This window comes from Mobula birostris, chromosome 3 (assembly GCF_030028105.1).
Source record: "Mobula birostris isolate sMobBir1 chromosome 3, sMobBir1.hap1, whole genome shotgun sequence".
Classification (NCBI taxonomy): domain Eukaryota; kingdom Metazoa; phylum Chordata; class Chondrichthyes; order Myliobatiformes; family Myliobatidae; genus Mobula; species Mobula birostris.
The window spans coordinates 182,059,205-182,074,036 of NC_092372.1; the positions used below are offsets into that span (position 1 = coordinate 182,059,205).

Sequence of the window (14,832 nt, forward strand, 5' to 3'; positions counted from 1 at the left end):
CAAAGAAAGGAGGTTTCCTTCAGCCTTCAAAGCTGCCCTCGTCCACATGTCTTCCTTTTCGCACACAGGGAAAGGGAGAGGGAGAAGGAGAAAGAAATAGGTTAGTTTTAATTTGCCGAGAAGGTGAGGGAATATCTCCTAGAGGGTGAGACCTGGTCAAATGGGTTGATAACATAGAAGAACTTCGATCATTATAACACAGTACAGGCCCTTCGGCCCATAATGTTGTGCCAGACTTTTAACCTACTCTAAGATCAATCTAAGCTTTCTCTCCTACAAAGTTCTCCACTTTTCTATTGTGCCTATCTAGGAGCTTCTTAAATGCCCTTAATGTATTTGTGACCACCACCACCCCTGCCAAGGCATTCTATTCACCAACCACTCTCTGTGTAGAGAACCTACCTCTGACATTTCCCCCCTCCTCCACTATACTTTCCTCTAATCACCTTAAAATTATGCCCCCTTGTACTTGCCATTTCCGCCCTGGGAGAAAGTCTCTGGCTATCCATTTGATCAATGCCTCTTATCATCACGTACACCTCAAGTAATGGGATTAAATTTATAGGCAGTCAACAGGTGACTACACTTCTTTTTCTGTGTTATATGTTGCCAATGACACCTGCCGGACACATCCAGCGGGTCAGGCAGTGAAGAAAACTGAAACAATATCACAGGTGAATATATCAGCATTAATGTTCAATTCTCACGCAGAGGTAGAATGCAAGTTAACTGAGGCTGGAGGGATCAGTATCAAGCCCAGAATGCCTCAGTGGGCCAGACAGAAAGTTACGCTGAGCGTTGTTGCTGCAGTGATGTAGAATTAAAGTGACAGGCACCAGGATGCTCGGGGTTATTCCCACTGGCTGGACACACTTGTTTTCCCAGGGAAAGGGTATCAAGATCTAGAGGGCATAGGTTTAAAATAGTGATGCCTGGTGTAACTGCCCACATGTTTCTGAATGGGACTAAGAATGCATATTTTTTGGGGGGGGAAGGAGTTTATCTGCTGATCTGTGGTACTGCGGAGTTCTGAGTGTATTGTTGTCTCTTGATTCTGACATTTTAGTTGAAATTGATTGTTTTGTGATATAAGTTTGATCTTTTACCTTGACATATCTAGACAGGTTGTGTCACTTCTGTGGTTCTGCTGCATTTTACGGGGCGTGAAACTGCATGCAGGGAGCTCAATGCCACTTCCTGCCAGATTTTCCTTGAAGGTTGCCCTGGAGACCAATAGCCACGCTGTGACGTTGTAGTTTCAAAAGACCTGATGTGCCTTGTGGTGAATCGAGCAACTGAGAAAACATATAATTTGCCCTTACACCAACGATATCAGCATTAAAGACACACTGCCAACCCGCCCCTTACCCGCAAGTTTACATGTAAAGGTTTTCATAAATCTGCTACAGCAAGAGTGTGAATAGGATTCAAACTATATAGTTGAGGCCACTTAACTAACTTCAAAATATTGGTCATTCCAAAGCCTATAATGACTATATCTGAATAAGATAATACACAAACTTGCCTTTTCATTTAATTGTATATTACTTCCACAATACTCAAACATGTTACTAGGAAGTTTGTCATGGAAAATAAGAATATGACCTTGCTAGATGCATATCTTAACTTTGGATTTAAGTGCACTGTTAAAGTGGAAGCAGGAAGCACTTTAACTGGCTGTCAGTTATGGTATGAAGTAAGATCTCCACTCTAGGACTGAAGGATGGTTTAAGCATAGTCTGTGCTGACTTTCCATTAGTGATATAGAGGGATAATTCTTAAATTCCAGTACATTACTTATGGTTTTGTAACTTACACTAAATCATTTGGTTCATTCCAAGTTGATTTCAATAAATTACATGAATATGGCAGTATATATCAAGTTAGAAAATTCAGACAGCTTTATAACAGAGAATGGTAACAGCTGAAGGTGGATAAATATTATATCTCGGTGTAATGTTTCATAAGTTCGAAATTAATTGAAAGAAAATCGTTGGAGATGGAATGATATGTGTCTACTTTGTTTTACTTTTAGTGAGGTGGTCACTTTCAACACGGTGGTGTAATGACATATGCCATTTGCATATAACATATAACTCGTAATGAATGTTGTAAACAACAAAGAATGCTTAATCAAACATGTCTACAGTATTATTGAAATATTAAATACACAACACATGGGACAGTAATTGATCGCTCTCCAAAGGACCTGCAAATAATATGAAACATTTAAGCATTTTTACAACACATACGAGGGGTGATTGATAAGTCTGTGGCCTAAGGTAGAAGGAGTCAATTTTAGGAAACCTAGCACATTCATTTTTCAACATAGTCCCTCCTACATGTACACACTTATTCCAGCGGTTGTGGAGCATACTGATCTCTTCTTTGTAGAAGTGGTCCACAGCAGGGGTGATTGATAAGTTCGTGGCCTAAGGTAGAAGGAGATGAGTTATTAACTTCAAACTTTCTGCATAATCACTCAAAGAGCTGACTTGCATGTGCATGTAACAAGAGCTGTATAACTCATCTCCTTCTACCTTAGGACACGAAAAAGAACCTTGTAAGTAACTTGCAGAAGAAATTATTATAATTACAGAGGGGTGCTGCTGGTTAGTACGATCACCACTTATTGACAATCTCAAAGAAGCCTTGATTATCTCAAGAAATCAGGGAGAAAAATCTTGGGGTTTATTTTTCTAAAAAAATCTGCAGTACTGAGTACAGGTTGCACTGTTCTTTTAGCTTTAATGATAGATGTGGACTTCTTTTTTTCTCTGAGGGATCAGAGGCTTGGAAAGTTACTTGTTAATGTGCTGATATCAGAATTGATTGATTTCTCCCCTGCTGCATCCCCAGCCTGGAATCCAAATTGAGCCTGAGACCCTGTTACTTTCCAAAATCTTTCTCCAATAGGTAGCCTATCCCCACCACCGGGATGCTGGAGTGGTGGTAATCCGCTAATGTACAGGCCAGGAAACCCATTTCTCAGGTCAAAGGTTTGGCGAGGGATCACTGGCACTAGGCAGAGGGCAGCCAGTGATTAGCGAAGAACTGCCTCAATCCTCCTACTTTCTGGCTAGAGTTGAAATAAGCACAGGCAGTTTACAGCAGTAATTGCCTGTAGGTGTGTTGTCCATTCTGGTACCAAAAATATCGGTTACCATAGTGCTTAATCATAGAAATGTGTTTGTCCTTTACCAAGTGATTTCATTTCAAACAATGGTCTTATGAAATAGCATCATCATGCACTTGTGACCAATGTTCCCTCTAATTTTTAGTAGTGTGCGCAAAAATCTTATGTTGTGCAAATTGTTTTCCTGTGACAAAAGTATGTGCGCACTGAATGCACACATGGCACAGTTTATATAGGTTTACAAAATATTTGACATAAAACTGCACAGAATAACAACAAAATAATATACATATTTAAGTCACTCAGTTATTTTTTTCTCTCTCTCCTGTCTTTGGTATTTACCCATTCTTTGTAAGCTCTGTCTAGACTAATAGAATTTCCATCTAATTGATAGCTTTTAATTCTCATTAACATATCCAAATGACATTCACCTAAACGGTTTCTCAGCTTGTTTATGAGTTGATTCATTAGGCTAAAACCTTGCTCACCATCTGCACTAGACGCAAGAAAGGTTCCCCAATGTCCATCAACTGTGCAAGGTCGTAAAACTGTTCATTTTGAAGTACAAATGCCACCATTTGAGCAAAATTTGAAATCAGTTTGGATTTAATTTTTTCTTGCATGCAAAATTTGAAATCATTAAACTACAGTATTTTTAGCTAGAAAATCATGATATTTTAGACATAAGGCATTAACTTGTTCATCGCCAAATGTGAAGTCACAACCTGCAATTGTAGAAAAATCAAAAGCTGGCCATCTTGTACCTCATCTTCAGGAAACCTTTTTTCTAAATGAACACGAAGACTATTTATAAAAGTCAACAGCTAACTTGTATCTACTGTGATGTTTTCTTCATGTTGTTGGCTTAGCAAAACTTTAACTTTATCACTCCATGAAACATTGTCTCTCAGATACTGCTTTCTTATCTTGTTAATTTTGCCTCACGCAAAATGAAGTGAATCAATCGGTGTCAGGCCACTCTTTTGCAGAATCTTGCACAGTGCAGCCAGTTCATCAAAGACATCACTTAAAATCTGTAAAGCTACTTTGTATGTGATGTCTATCAATTTCTTGTGACAGTATTTAGCCACAGGGTCATTTGACTGATCTTTTTCAATAAAAACTTAGTAAGCTATCTACAGCATTTGAAACAGATCTTTGTAAACTTTACAATATGAACTCTGCCAAAGATGGCTGCTGCCGTGATGCAGCTGTACAAACCAGAACAGGAAAGGTGAGGTGACGTAAATTAGTGACATGCATTGTGGTATTTGAAAAACCGACTAACTAGTTAAGAGAAACATTTAGCTAAAAGATTATTTTCAATAAGTATAATTTTTAATTACTACATTGTTTTAGGTAACTAACCTTTTGTGTGCACATTAATTTCCTTTGTGCACTGGTTGAAAAGTGAGGGAACATAGAGGGAACATAGCTTGTGATACACAATAGCACTGATCCTGGAGTCCAGGTACCGAAGAGTGGATGTTCAATGCAATTTTTTGTTTAAGACTTTATCCTTTCTAAAATGGGTTGCCTAAGATATTATATAGACATTCTAAATGTTCTATAACTCTCAGAAGAACAATCAATAATGGACAGTTGCAGATTAGCAGCGCTTGTTAAGAAAAAAGGAAGGAAACAGGAAAGTACTGATCACAGTACATGGGATATGTGTCCAATGGAGGCTTGCTTTCCAAAGCAAAAAATCACAATGCTGACTCCCAAACAAGTGCCAAACTCTTGGCTTGAATCCATAAAGGAATTGAATCACACCCAAGCTTCTCTGCAGCTTTTGAACTGGCTGCATTTTTTTTCTTAGCTCCTTATCCACAGATCTCCATTCTTAGTGGCTCCTATATTGTTACTGGAGATCAAGGATGACTCAGTTCCACTCCAGCTTTGTGGTTTCTGAGGAGGCTGATGAGGTCAATGTGGGAATTGCTAGTTCAGCTTTAATTTGACTGTACTCAGTGGCCATTTTATTAGCTATACCTGTACACCTGCTCTTTAATTCAAATACCTAATATGTGGCACAACTCAATGCATAAAAGCAAGCAGACATTATTAAGAAGTTCTGTGTCTCTCAGCACTATGTGATAGAGAATACAGACTGCAGGGGTATATGTCTAGTCCACTTTAATATTTTCTTAAATGTTGGCTCAGACATTTCAAAATTGTTAAATGATGAAGATGGTACAGTGTGGAAGAGAGGCAGGAATATAAATTGCATACTTAGGAAAATGCAGAGAGGTAGCAGTGAAGTAGAAGAATGGGGCTGTCAATGTGGGTGTAAATTTTCTGTTGCAAAGACTCAAGTTATTTGTTTTTCTAAAAAGAGCATTACACCCACAATTCATCTCAATTTATATGGTAAATCAAACAAGAATCAGTGGTAAAGTTTATATGGACATGAAAGGTGCATGTGAATAAAATTCCAGAGAAGTGTAAAAAATGTCTTCTGCATACAGAGCTCCCATGGTTGACATCTTCTGCATTGACCATGAGGTCATTTATTTCACTTCTTTTATGTATTTTACGCCTGTTTCTCACCTTGACTGAGACTCTGGAACTGTTGCAGCCTGTGACTTGCAGTTTGGAGATTGTTTGGTTGTGTCAGCACTCTGCAATCTCCAAGAGGATTCTGGGAGGCAGAGGCAGCGTATACGAACCTCGTGGCAAAGATACTGGAGGACGGGATGTGAGCTAATGTTCAACTCCATTTCACTGACTAAAGCGGCAAGGGAGATTGAAACATTGAGGTGAAAGTGGAGGGTGATCGCTGGCTGCCTGCCTTTTGATCGCTGGTGGGATTGCTCTGCTGCCGGAGAGGGGAGACTGCCTTTTGATCGCTGGTGGGATCGCTCTGCTGCCGGAGAGGGGAGACTGCCTTTTGATCACTGGTGGGATCGCTGTGCTGCCGGAGAGGGGAGACTGCCTTTTTATCTCTGGTGGGATCGCTCTGCTGCCGGAGAGGGGAGACTGCCTTTTGATCGCTGGTGGGATCGCCCTGCTGCCGGAGAGGGGAGACTGCCTTTTGATCACTGGTGGGATTGCTCTGCTGCCGGAGAGGGGAGACTGCCTTTTGATCGCTGGTGGGATCGCTCTGCTGCCGGAGAGGGGTGACTGCCTTTTGATCATTGGTGGGATCGCTCTGCTGCCGGAGAGGGCTCTGCTGCCGGAGAGGGGAGACTGCCTTTTGATCACTGGTGGGATCACTCTGCTGCCAGAGAGGGGAGACTGCCTTTTGATCACTGGTGGGATCGCTCTGCTGCCAGAGAGGGGAGACTGCCTTTTGATCACTGGTGGGATCGCTCTGCTGCTGGAGAGGGGTGACTGCCTTTTGATCACTGGTGGGATTGCTCTGCTGCTGGAGAAGGGAGAGGCTGCCCCTGTACTCAGAGAATGTTATCCAGGTTTTCTGCATTTTGGATGTGGATAAGAATATGGACTTGGACTACAGACCTTTTATCCAGCCTTAAAGTTTTTTATATTCTGTGTTTTTCATCTGATCTTTCTAATTTTTTTTCTGTTCATGGGAGGGGGTTTGCAGGGACCTGTTCCATTTTTGTTTATCTTTGTGCATGGAGAGGGGATAATTGTGCTGCCATACTTTTTCTTGATTCAGTAGCTATTTGGAGAAGAATTTCAGAGTTGTATACTTTGATAACATATGAATCTTTGAACCTTTGAAGAGCCCTTAATGTGCTCAAGTGCATAGTTGGGTGTGATTGGGATGTGAGTAGGAGGTCACTTAAACAAATGTATATTGCTTTAATCAGATCTGGTTTTGATTATGGATTAGATTAGATTAGATTAGATTAGATTCAACTTTACTGTCATTGTGCTGAGTACAGATACAAAGCCAATGAAATGCAGTTAGCATCTGACCAGAAATGCAAAGAATAGTGTTATTTACAAAATAACTGCAAACAAAAAGTAAGTGCTACAGCACACAAATATAAAAGTACTGAGACAGCACAATATGGGCCCAATACTGCTTATTAATAAACATTGCTTATGGACCAGCATCACCAATGATCTTAAGGCCCCCTAGATAAAGTTCAAATTCAAGCATTCAGATTATGTTGTGGTGCTTTTACAAACATTTGTAAATCATCCCCATCTTCAGCATTACTGGTAGAAATGGGTGAAGTACTCCTAGATCTATACAGGTTACAGTCAGCAGTGTTTTTTTTTGAGTAAACATAAGAGGACACCAAGTTATTCATCCAATATTGCTAGAGTGTTCGAAGCACTGCATTAGTAAGATCTTCAATTTTGGGTGGATGGGAAATGAATGGGCACAAAACCCTGGGTTGTTTAATTGGGAGTATGGTCTCAATTTACCTCTTTCAGTTGCTTCTCCATGGTTTTTCCATTTGCCTGTGGTTGATTGCCTTCAGGTAAAGATCAAGATGAAGAAGGATTGTATATCAGTGGCACAGGAAGATCAGTAATATATGCAAGGCAGATACTATGGCTTTTTGCGTATCTACACAGATTGTTCAAAAGAATCAATGACAGGTTGCTCAGGTGTTGCTATTTATATTCCAAGTTTCAGGTAACTATGAAGAAAAATGATCAGACCAAGTATCAATATTCATTTCTGAGATGGTTGCTATCATTTTAGTCTTGAAATGAGTTGAAGAAGTATGTCCTAATTATGTACTTCTGTGCTCTGATTTGATTTTGGTTTCGACTTTCTGAAAAGCATTTGACTTTTTGATATTATTTAATTTTTTTGGGGGGGTGGATTTAATGGGTATACTTTTTGTCTCTTTGCTTCACGCTTCATCTCTAGCACGGGTAGGGGAATGGCTGACAGGCAGGAAGCAGCGAATGGGAATAAAGGAGCCTTTTCTGGTTGGCTGCCAGAGACTTGTGGTGTTCCTCAGGAGTCCGTATTGGGAATGCTGCTTTTCGTATGTTTGTCAGTGGTTTCAATAATGGAATTGATGGCTTTGTGGCAAAGATTGCAGATGATACAAAGATAAGTGGAGGGATAGGTAGAACTGAGGAAGCAATGTGATTGCAGCAGGACTTAGACAAAGTGGCAGATGGAATACGGTGTTGGGAAATGCATGAAGATGTATTTTGGTAAAAGAAACAATAGTGTAGACTTTGATCTAAATAGGGAAAAGGTTCAAACATCAGAAATACAGAGGGTCTTAGGAGTCCTTGTGCAAGACTCCCAGCAGGTTAATTTACAGGTTGAGTCTGTGGTAAAGAAGGCAAATACAATGTTTGCATTCATTTCAAGGGGAAAAGAATATAAAAACAAGGAGATAATGCTGACCCTTTATAAGACACTAGTCAGGCAGCACCGAGTATTGTCAACAGTTTTGGGCCCCATATATCAGAAATGATGTGTTGTCATTGGAGAGAGTCCAGATGAGATTCACGAGGATAATTCCAGGATTGAAAGGGTTAACATATAAGGAGCATCTGGCAGCCTTGAGCCTGTTCTCACTGGAATTTAGAAGAATGCGGAAGATCTCATTGAAATTTACTGAATGTTGAAGTGACTAGATACAGTGGATGTGGAGAGGATGTTTCCTCTGGTGGAGGTATCCAGAACTAGAGGGCACAGCCTCAAAATTGAGGGGTGACCGTTTAGAACAGTGGTAAGGAGGAATTTTTTAGCCAGAGAGTGGTAAATCTGTGGAATGTTTTGCCACAGACTGTGGTGGAGGCCAAGACCATGAGAGTATTTAAAGTGGAAGTTGATAGTTTCCTGAACAGTCAGGATATCAAAGGATATGGTGAGAAGGCAGGTGTATGGGGTTGACTGGGGTCCGAGACCAGCCATGATGGAATGACGTAACAGACTCGATGGGTTGAATGGCCTAATTCTGTTCCTATGTTTTATGGTCAAACTCAGTAAGTGGGACCTTATGTTGGCATGCCAACCACCATTAAACTTAGCAAGAAGCAGAAGAGGAAGAAGAGGTTCATTTGTTGTTCAGACCAAACATCTGAATGTAGGAGAAATGCAATCTAAGTGGCTTTGAACATGGAATGATTGCTGGTGCCAAATGAGGTGGTTTGAGTGTTGTAAAAACTGCTGATCGCCTGGGATTTCCACTCACAACAGTCTCTAGAATTTACAGAGAATTGTGTGAACAACAGCAAAACATCCAGTGAGTGGCAGTTCTTTTGGCATTCTTGTTAATGAGAGAAGTCAGAGGAGAATGGCTAATTTGGCTCAAGCCGACAGGAACTCAAATAACCATGTATTACAACAGAGGTGTGCAGAAGAGCATCTCTGATTGCACAACACATCAAAACTTGAGGTGGATGGGCTACAGCAGCAGAAGACCACAAACATGCACACAGTGCCCACTTTATTAGGTATAGGAGGTAGCTAATAAGTGGCCCCTGAGTATACAGTATATTTCAATGTAAAATGGTCAATGATAAAATTTAATAGGGAGAATACCAAAGAGGAATCAGATATGTGAATGGTTAATTGTATTGTTTTTGTCTTTGAATTTCAGTCACTTGCTAAATCTAAGTAATATATGTCATATTGATCTTTTTCAGTAATCACTACACCCATTTCTTGTCCAAGTGGATGGCAGCCCTATGCCGGTTATTGTTATAGGCTACAAAAGAGTCCCAAGACATGGCAGCAGTCTTTAAGAGCCTGTCGAAAGGAGGAAGGAGATCTAGTTAGCATTCACAGTATTGAAGAGGAAAGCTTTATCATCACTCTGCTTGGAATTTGTGAGTACCAAATTACGCCCATACATGGACTGGTTTGATTTCTACATGAAATAAATATTTGAGAGGAAACACAATCTGTGCTATCTCTTTTGTACAAACCACTCCACCATATGCGAGGAAAAATTAATGCAGCATTTGGCACTTGGGCAGCAGTGGATTCCGAGTTAGCAATAATTTAATTTCATAGAACCTAAAGCAAAACTGACATCAGAATATTAAAGCTGAGTTCCAAAACAGAAGCTCGCCATCAATCTGCAGTACTTGATGAGCTAAAGTAGTACAAGCTCCATATTGCGTTTGGCTTCTGAGATTTTTTCCAGAGGAACTAATTTTAAGAAGTGGAATACAAAGCACAGTTGCTATGATATTATGCATTTTGCATTGCGGACCATAGCTGCATTTCTTCCCTGATGTATCTCTTTCAAATGTTTCTCTGCGGCCCACACAAGACAATTGAAATGTGGTTTTAGTAACAGTTTATTCTGCAGACAGAATATAAGTGGTCTGAATCGTGCAAGAATGATCTCTGGTTAATGATTTATTCTTTCATTGCCTTCTGTGAATCAGTTACGTACGTGTCAGAGGAGGCACAGTGATTCTGGAGCCAGGCCAGCTGACAAACAGTTCCGGAAACCTGGGCTTGGTTCTAACCTCTGGCGTTGTGTATGTAGACTCTGCCCATTTTCCGGCTGCTGTGTGGGATTCCCCTGGATCCTCTGGTTTCTTCCTAGATCCCAAAGACTTGCTGATTGTAAAGTGAATTGGCACCTGTAAAATTAGTCTTATGTGGATGGATGGTAGGAGATTGGAAAAGGGGCAGGGGAAGCATGCATTAATGGAGAAGTGGTATCAGAGAAATGGTTATGGAGAAATATGTAGTGGGGTTGAATTGACAGGAATGCTCTGAAAACTGGCATAGACTTGATGGGCTGAATGGCCTTCTCTGTCATAAGGAAATATAATGGAACGCTGGCAATGGCATAATAGAACAAATGGATTCTCACTGTACCATTTTATGAAAGTAGCAATGCCAACAATACATTGAGCATCTGTGTACTCCTTCTGCCAAGCTGATATTACCAGACTAGTGCAGGCACATGAGGCTGTGAATGGTTTATGAAGCTTGACGCACTTATACAACTAGAAAACAGCACTTAATGTCATAAAGACAGAGATGGGATAGAAATTTAAATAAATTACAACATAATACAGAGCTCAATATAAAGAATAATCAGTGTGACTGGGTTTAAGGCATCCAAAATCCATCCAATGAGGAAAAATTATAAAGTGCATGTATGAATTCTTAAAAGCTGGTTACTGCAGCCTGGCAACCTGCCAATGGGATCCAACTACTTGTGTCACGTTTGGGCTGCACTAGATGTTCATTCTGATAAAAGATTCATTTAGCTCAGGGTTGGTCTGTGCTGGCCTGGCTGAAGTCAGGATGATTTGTTAATTTCATTCATCTGTTCTTCTTTTGACTCTATACATGGTATTTAGGCCTGAACTCTATCAACAACATGTTTGAGTTTTTATGTACACCGTAACAGTCAGCTATGTAAAAATAGTATGCTACTGGGTTGGGCTTTAGAGCTGTAGTGATGTTCGATTCATGGTTGGATTTAATTTTAAATCCCAGCTGAACTCCACTATTAGTAGCACCGACAATTTTAAAATTCAAAATGAACAAATAAAGGCTTTATTCATCAGTATTTTTTGAAGAAAAAATTCTATTGTGAATTTTGTTTTCGGAGTACTTATTTTTCTGAAATCTAAATCACTTCCCTGTACAAGTGCCCAAAGAAATCCCAGCCCTGTTGGTGTACAGCAGCAATAAATGGCAAAGCTTCTTCCTCGTGACTCATTTTCAGCAAACATGGAAATAATAGCACTGGCTTGGTTTCCAGGATGGCCTTCACACTGACTTCACTGTCCTTGACTCCTTGACCTCCTCCACAACCAGGGTGAGACCAAATACAAACAACACCTCATATTCCTCCTGGGCTGTCAAAAACCCAACATCAAAGTCTCCAATTTCAGATAAACTACACACTTTCTGTTCCATTCTCTCTCCTCCTTATTTACACAAGTGTGCGCGTGCTCGCTCGCTCTCTCTCTCTCTCGCTCTCTATCTCTATCTCTCTCTCTCTCTCTTACACAAACACACACACACACACACACACACACACACACACACACACTTCCAGCCCAAACACCTCTCCACCCCTCATCCCCCTATTTCTCATCACAAACACGAGAAAATCTGCAGATGCTGGAAATCCAAAGTACCACCTGCACACCCCCAGAAGGGTCTTGGCCCAAAACATCAACTATCTACTCTCTTCTGTAGATGCTGCCTGGCCTGCTAATTTCCTGCAGTATTTTGTGTGTGTTCCTCCTGTTTCTCATATTCTTTTCCTCCCCTCACCTGCTTCTATCTGTCTATTGTCTACACACTGCACCCATTTGGTTCCCCATCCCTTTCCCTCTCTCCTTTTTGCTTAATATCCCTCTTTTATCTGATCCTTACATCACCTACTTTTCTTATCAGTTTCCATAATCTGCAGCCCTTTTGTCTCCACATCATTTCCCAGACTTTGTTGCTATCTCCACCCCTCACTCTTGGATCTCTAATTTCTTGTCACCTCCTGTATTATCCTTCCTCCTCTCCTTTTATACTGTCTCCTACACTCACGGTCCCAATGCAGAATCTTGACCCGAAACATTGACCATCTCTTTGCCTCTGCAGATGAGTTGCTAAAGCAGCTTGTTTTTTGTATGACATGTACACTATGTGTCATGCCCAGGGCCACCAATATAGGTGGAAGTTTGAGGTCAGAAGATACGAATCCTTGAACTTACCACAGATTGGGTGGTGAATAACGACTTCTATCAAAACCCAGTTACCGCTTCAACTTCGGTCAGCTCCTAGAGTCACTGCAGACTTTTGCTCAATCCATTTATTTTTTGCTAACGATAAAAAACATTTTAGCCTATTGAGCCTCAGATGTCTGTCAGAGCAATCCCTCCAAATCCATTCCTCTACCTACTTCTGTGTGACTTGTTCTCTCTCGCATGGCATACCCTTCACAAATCTCCTAATACACTTACACTGGGAAAATTTTCATTAATCGAATACTTTTCCAACAGGAATGTCTTAGGGATGTGTGAGAAACTAGACTATCTAGGTAAACTTACAATCTCGGGGGAATCTGCAAAGTCCACGTACTATAGGCAGCAATGTTAACTGCTTTAAACTCAAGGTACTGGAAGAAGAACTCTACACAAAATCAGAGAAGAGAATAGAAAAAGTATAGACCTTAGCCCCTAAAGTCCACCATTTAGTATAGAAAAAGGCTGATTAGCCCAGGCATCAGTTCTTTATGGCCCTCAATTGACATATTTTTCATAAATATATCTACTTCCTCTTTAAGTAACCCCAGTGATTCAGCCTCGATATATCTCCAGAGTTGAGAATGCCAGAGATTCACCACCCTCTATGCTGGATGACTCGTGTGAGTGCCAGTAACAATGGAAACAGGCCATTCAGGCAAGTTTGCCCATGACAATCAATACGCCCGTCTAAGCTATTCCCATTTGGTCATGTTTGACTCATATCCCTCTAAACCCTTCCTATCCATGTAGTTGTCCAAATATGTTTTTAAATCTTGTTATATATAGAAGCTATTCTTCCACTACTTTACAAATTAAGCTGCACAGGGGCAGCTTAATATAACCTAAGGCACTGGAGAAGGAAAGAAGATGTTAAGTACTGTATCTCATCCATACATTTCCTACTGTGCAACATCAGTGCCATTAGAGTTTGTGAAAGAAGGACGTAGACCATATCTCAGGACATACTCTGCCTCTGGAATCAATTCGCATCAGTTAAACTCTACCTTGTTTTTCTCTTACAGCATCCATGAATGGAGTATGGCTTGGATTGAATGATCTTAAGATGTCAATGTTGTTTGCATGGTCAGATGACACACCTGTGACCTTTACTTATTGGGGCTATCAAGAACCAAGTCACCGTAGTAACAGGGATGAAGACTGTGTCATGATGAATACAACGGTGAGGGCAGCAATGCATTCGGTTTACTTTTCAAATTATAATATTCAAGGCTGTATAATTTAGTATACTGTGTCATTTCCTGTACACAGTGTAAATACAATGAAATAATTGTTATTCTGGATCTGATGCAACACAATAAAAACTACAAAAGATATAAAGAGCACAATAATAATAATAAAAACATAGTAAATATAAATACATAAGATAGCTATATACGTAGATTGATTATATGTTCATTAAGTGACACTAGGCTATACATAAGGTGACTGAGAGGAAGTAATAAAGTATTAGTGGAGTTAGTGGGCAGAGGTGTTGATCAGCCTTACTGCTTGGAGAAAGTGACTGTTTTTGTGTCTGGTGGTCCTGGTGTAGATGCTACCTTGTCCCCACCCTGATGGGAGTGGGACCACAGCTCATGAGCAGGTTGTGTGGGCTCCTTCTTGATTTTACTGGCCCTTTTCCTGTAACTTTCAGTATACATGTCCTTGATGGTGGATAGGCCGGTGTCAGTGACACATTGGCCAGCTTTGACCACCTGTTGCAGAACCTTCCAGTCTGCTGTAATGCAGTTTCCATATGAAGAAAGATGATGCCAGCAACCAATGGCGGCAGCTCACAAAACCACCAGATACCCTTCTTCTTCTAGATAATACTCCTGAACTGTGATTGCTGCAGTCTGCAGCCTGTAACTTCCCTTTTTAAGGATGTACTTTTGAGTCGTCTAAATGATCTGGCGCTTTTGCGGTCTCCTGGTGTTTTTGGTGAAATAGACTCTCAAGAGCGCAGGTACAGCTGGGACACCCATCGCTGGAATGGACACTGAGTTGATGCCTGATGACAGAAGATGAAGTACTGCTTGGCTCCATTACTGCTTAATGTGCCAAGAAAGATT

At 40.6% G+C, this 14,832-nt stretch overlaps 1 protein-coding gene across 1 annotated transcript in view; it reads left to right on the plus strand.

Moving 5' to 3' along the window:
- The window catches only part of mrc1a (mannose receptor, C type 1a), a 165,080-nt gene that overhangs the window by 47,606 nt on the left and 102,642 nt on the right, over positions 1 to 14,832 (plus strand). The window contains exons 7-8 of the mRNA XM_072253795.1: positions 9,683 to 9,865; positions 13,783 to 13,940. Coding sequence (XP_072109896.1) covers positions 9,683 to 9,865; positions 13,783 to 13,940 — 341 coding nt within the window. The remainder of the gene's footprint in view (positions 1 to 9,682; positions 9,866 to 13,782; positions 13,941 to 14,832) is intronic.